Raw genomic sequence first — 6,175 nt, forward strand, 5'->3', positions numbered from 1 at the left:
TGAAATTAATATCTCATTTATATAAAAAATACATTACAAAATCAATTAGTTCCCACGAGGCGACGTCGTCCGATTCTCGAGCTGGTTCGTCGTCGTCGACTTCGAACTTGAGTTTTTGCTCGGGTTCTTGTTTATATGATTTGCTCTTTATACCTCTAGCGACTATACATATATAAATATTCATTTATGCTCTCCAGACCCTGCCACTGATCATATGCACATATGAGAAGACGATAACCTCTGTCATCTCTCTCTCTTTTTTTTCTTTGTTCGTCGAGTTCTCAACGTTCGACCTCCACATTAGTCGAGTTTTCAACGTTCGACCTCTAGCCTCGAACTCCCAAAACAACAATATTTCTCTAATAAGTTTCAAAACAACAATATTTCTCTAATAAGTTTCAAAAACAACAATATTAATATTAAAGGTCCGCTACCCAACTAAATTTAAATTATTGATTCTGACCAAATAATCAACGAGATTTTGAAACTTGGTCCATTTCACTATGTCTAGGTAGCAAAATATATATGTGAACCTAAACTTCGTAAAAGGAAAAAAAAAAAAAAAAAAAAGCTATTATATTTATATATAAATTAATTAAAGTTACAATTGACATTTCTACGATATAGGGGTCACTATAATTATAAAATAATCACATCCATGAACATATTCTTATGTTAAAAAAAAATAGCATATATTATGTATATAATGGCTACAATTAAATTCTATATAAAAAAAATTATTTCACATGATAAAACTATTAGAAAATATTTACAATATATAATAAAATTTAAGAATTATTAGATTTCTATTAGTATCTATTAGTAACATTGTCTATCAGTATCTATTATTGATAATTTTAAAATTTTTCTAAATTTGATATCAATCCGCTAGATTGATTATTGTTGATTATTGTTTAGGCATGTGTATATTTATTTTTTCTTTTCCCTTTGTCAAAATATATGTAATGTACATATAGTGCCAAAAATTGAGATAATGTTGATTAATTTTAGGTATTCAAAGCGGTGACTGAAAATCAAATTGGGGCGTTGACCATTGACTCAGACAAAATTAATTTATTATTCAAAAGATGAATGGCCCCTTCAGCTCATGGATATGTCCCTTCATTCTCTCACTCCATTCAAGTCCACACTTGAGACCACAAGACTCTTTTAATGGCGTGGTGCAAGAAGCAATAAGGTTAATTTATTATTCATTTTAAAACATTTATCTTTTCTTTCATACGTAAATCATTATTTTTATATTTTTTTAAAAAGAAAATATGTTTTAATATACTTTTAACCTTTATCCTCTCCTTTCTTTAATTTAAAATTAGCTCAATTTAAGATCATATTAATTTTTAAGTACAACAATTGTGACACAATTAGAAGACCACGACACTTTCAATTGTTTGTCCAAAGTTTATTACAAAACTTATTTATTACGGTTTTTATTTATTGATTTTGGGTCCAATAAATTTATGTCTTTTTGAACGGACCAAATTTGAGAAACAAATGGAATATAATGTTTGACATTTTAGTTTTATGTTTTCTAAAATAGTTAAAATCACTTTGATATTTCTTATTTGAATTTTATTTCATGTACTTTTAAATGTTTTATTTTAATCCTTACATTTTCAAATATATCTTAAAATTAGTTGTTATTACTTTTTTTCATTACATATAAAAAAAACCCGTCTCTATTAACTTTTATTTTACAAAATATTGAAAATACTTTTACATAGTATCTTTTTTGTATTAAAAATATTATTTTATTATATAACAAGTTTTGATAAAATTAAAATTTAAATTGACTAAATTTAAAATTCATTAAAAGTGCATAGACTTAAATGAAGATTTATTAAAAGTGAAGAATAGGACTGAACCATTAAAAATAAGTAGATTAAAATATAATGAAACACAAAATTGAGGGATCAGAATAACATATTCAGTTTTTAACTTTGATTAAAAAGTTTGAGGAGAAAAAAGAGGAGATGCTTTAATTTGGAGATAGAGAAACCTTATATTATAGAAAGATAAATATTAAGAAAGAAAATTGTAGGAAATAATATAGAAAAAATGAAGGATATACTAATAATAGAGGGGAAATTTTTCATATTGTCAAAAGAAAATAGAGGAAAATATATTAGATAGAAAAGATAATTTTTTTAATAATAAATAGATTTGTGAGTAAAAATTATTGACTGCACCTAATCTCATGTATTTTTTTTATGGAAAATAAAATATAAAATTAATTTGACTTTTTTTTTTTAAAAAAAAAACACATTACAAATTTTTATGAAATGTTGTTTGGGCTGTGAAAAATCACGTGCATTCTAAGATTTTTTTTTTTTCTTTCTAAAAACTATTAACTTGTATAAGAATATATTTATTCATGTTTAATTTTTGTTGTATATATTTTTAGAATTATTCTTAAATCAAAATTAGTAAGGGGACTGTAAATGATATATTTTAATGCTTTTGAAAGAGCTCAAACCATGTGCAGCAATGTTCACATTGCAACTAAAGTAAAACTAATAAACCTCAATTTTCATTTGAGAATTAAATAATCTATTCATTAACTAACATTAATCTGATGTATTACAGAATTGACAGGAAAAAATAAAAAACAGAGAAACAAACAAAAGAGATGATTAAATAAAATAAAATAAATTTGGACAAAGAGCATGCAGCTAGATACTGATTAGCTCTAAGCCCTTTTAAGTGTTGTTCTTGTTCATATTATTACAACAATTGTATTTTAATTTAATTTAGTTATGCTTAATTAATTAATCTTATCTGTTCATTGGAAGTACCCACCGCCGTAATTCCCATTCCCACTGGAAGAAGAGAACTCCATCCCCAATTCCTGCAGATCGTAATTAAAATCCTCATCAATCAGATTTTGAATTTCCATCAATTCCGCCGCCGGCCGTGAAAACCCATTATTTTGCACCGGGATGGGGAACCGGTGCTCCGGCGACGTCTGTCGGAGCTGAAAAACTTGGCCGTCGGAGAAAGGGAGCATAACAGAAGAGTGGTTGTTATGGAGGTGATCATCTCCAGCCTGCCCGAAACTGAGGTTGACCGGACCCTTATGACTGCCCAAAGGCAAGGCGGCGCCGGCGGCCTGAAACCCAGTGAACTGCTGCACCAAGTCCCTGAAATTGGCGGTGCTAGCGTTGAGCAGAGTCGTCGGCGCCTTACGGGAAGCTCGGGAGCGGCGTCTGGGCTTGGAAATGGAGTTAGTGTTGGTATTGGGTCCGTGGTGGGTGGTGGCGGAAGAGGGGGAGGCGCCGCCGTGGGGATGGTGGTAGAATTGGGAGGCCCATTGATCGCTGGTGATAGACATGTGTAAGTAACTTAAAATAAAGAAATTAAAAATGGAGGAGAGAACGAATAGTTAGGGGAATAATGGTGATGGGAGGAATTAATTTGGGGACGAAAGAATGGATAAATATTTATATATATATTATGAAAAATTGGAAGAAAAGGAAGAGAGCGTGAGGAGGAAGAAAGTGATGCTTCCAGGAAGGTACGTAAGTAAACATCAAAGCCAATGGCGACATAAAATGGTAAATTTAATTTTTAAGTGATAATAATGGGTAATTAAATTAATTGTTTTTATACATTGTTTGTCACTCTCATTTTCTTTGGTCAATTTTTTTTTTCTTTTTATTATTATATATACACAAAATGGGTTTGGGAGTTAAGGATGCTAAGCTATAGTGTGGCTTTGGCTTTCTTGTTAGAATTTTGTTGCCACCCACCAACCCTCAAATCTAACTTTTCTTCTTTTCCTTTTCTTTTATATATATATTAGTTGCTGTCACTTGCATATTTTCTCTTTTCCTTATTAGAAGGTGAGTAAGTAGGAGATAGTAGTGGAAAAAAAAAAAAAAGGAAAATCAAATCACTAGTTTTTGGTTTAGTTGCTAGTATAAGATTCTACATACTAGTTTGTATTCAAAGAAAACCAAAAAATATTAGTTCAGATTGATTTTCATAGGAAAAAAATCAATCGAAATCGAACCAAACCAAGAATATATACATATATAACTCTAACAATATTAAGTATCTTTTAGTATTATGGTACATGTATATTTGTTGTTTAGAAAAAAAGACCAATTATTATGGAGTATGTATGTTTGTTATTTAGAAAAGTGAAAAAAAATGTCTAGTTTCAATCTATAAGAAAAAGAAAAAAAAAACCCAATTTTAATTTGAAAATAGTAAAAATGACCCATCCAAAACAAACGTGGAAATAAAATTAAAAATGGGAAGGGAAAAAAAAGTACAAAAAATCAATAACCATATTGACAAAAATACCAAACCAAAGAAAAATGACTTCATTGGTTTTATTCTTTATTGGAAATCGGTTTGGATCATTTCTTTATAAAATTGATTGGTTCAGTTTGGTTCTTGGTTACCCCAAAAATCGATAAACCAAACCAATTTTCACCCCTAGTGAAGAGATGTTTATTTTTTCCGCAGAGAATGGGAGGAAGTGGGAAAAAAAATTATATGTAAGCTTAAATGGAGACAGGAAGTACTCTCCCTGTTTGCCTCTTTAAAATTTATTATAGGGTTAGTTGCATAAATAGAATTCCTTTAAAATTAGCCTCTGGAAAGACTTTATCCTTAAGTAATGTGTTGTATGTATCTTCCTTACGTAGGAACATGGTGTCTAGAAGTCTATTGAATCGGGTTGGGCTTAAAATTGTACTAGACGCTGATAAGGTTATCCTTACCAATAACGGAGACTTTGTTGGTAAGGGGTATCTAGCTTATGGTCTGTTTGTCTTGAACAATGTTCCTGTTGCGAATATGATGAATGCAAGTGCTTCTAATTCTGCTTACACAGTTGAGTCTCTTGACATGTGGCATAAATTAGGTCATGTGAAAATTACATCGACTAAGAACATAAAGAATTAAAACCGACCAATGCATTTGAAACACGTGAAATTAGTAAAGGTTATGTTTGTGTGGAAACAAAATTTATCAAGAAACCTTTTAAACCTGTTACCTATAGAAGTACAAAATTGCTTGAATTAATTCATTCTGATTTAACTTATTTCAAAAACGCCACAAAGTAGAGATGGAAAAATTACTACATACCTTTCGTTGATGATTTCTCTAGATATGCTAAATTTTATCTTTTAAAAACAAAAAAATGAAGTTGATAGTATGTTTTTGAAATCTAAAGCAGAAGTAGAAAATCGATTAGATAAGAAGAGTAAAAGGTTAAGGTCATATAAAGGTGGTGAATACAGTGATAATTTTCTTAAAGAATTTTGTTAATCAAATGGCATTATTCACAAAATTACTACACCTTATTCCCCACAACAAAATGGTATAGCACAACGTAAAAATAGAACTTTGAAGGAAATTATAAATGCTATGTTGTTAAGTTCTGGACTGTCTGATACTATTGGGGGAAGTTATGCTTTCTACTTGTTTTATTCTTAACAAGGTACCTCACAAAAAACTGGGTACGACATCTTACAAACTATAGAGAGGTTATACACCTAATCTCAATTATCCGAGGGTGTGGAGATGTTTGGCTAAGATAGCATATCCTGTATTCAAGAAACCTACCGTATGATCTAAAACTTTTGATTGTGTATTTATTGGTTATGCTCAAAATAGTGTTGCACATTGATTTATGTGCTTGAATGATAGATCTATTTGTGAATATAGGGATGCTGAATTCTTTTTATATTTCCAATGAAAAAGGCAAATTTTAAATCACATAGAACATCTAGTTATGAGAATGCATCTACTTTCATGCCTTCTTCATTTAATAGTATGCGTAAAACTGAAAATAATAAAGTTTCTGTTGGGCTGAAGACCCTTCACAAGTCCCAAATACTCAAGATCACCGTTGAAGAGATGAAAAATTGGCTTAAATCAATTCTACCAAAACCTCGATACTCAGAACACGACGCTCAACACCTTGTTACTCGATCCTCGATCAGAATTGAAGGATCTCTTAACGCAAAGTTCCATGAGCATGTTCAGATCGCTCCAATTTCACCGTGACTGAAATACACAATATACATTCAAACAAACAGTAATTAACGGCACACTTTTAAACAAGAAAAAATAAGGGAGAGAGTTCTCATCCAGTTGAAGACGCTCTTCAAGCTTCGGAACTCAACGCAGCGGAAGACCTCTA

The 6,175-nt window shown here is 30.5% G+C and overlaps 1 protein-coding gene across 1 annotated transcript; it reads right to left on the reverse strand.

Annotated features, from left to right (window-relative positions):
* Nucleotides 1-2,800: 2,800 nt before the first annotated feature.
* On the reverse strand, nt 2,801-3,349 carry LOC120073090 (VQ motif-containing protein 22-like). The gene has a single exon (XM_039025698.1). The coding sequence runs from the start codon at nt 3,347-3,349 to the stop codon at nt 2,801-2,803; it is 549 nt and encodes a 182-aa protein (XP_038881626.1).
* Nucleotides 3,350-6,175: the final 2,826 nt, after the last annotated feature.

This window comes from Benincasa hispida, chromosome 3, assembly GCF_009727055.1.
Source record: "Benincasa hispida cultivar B227 chromosome 3, ASM972705v1, whole genome shotgun sequence".
In the NCBI taxonomy this organism is placed as follows: domain Eukaryota; kingdom Viridiplantae; phylum Streptophyta; class Magnoliopsida; order Cucurbitales; family Cucurbitaceae; genus Benincasa; species Benincasa hispida.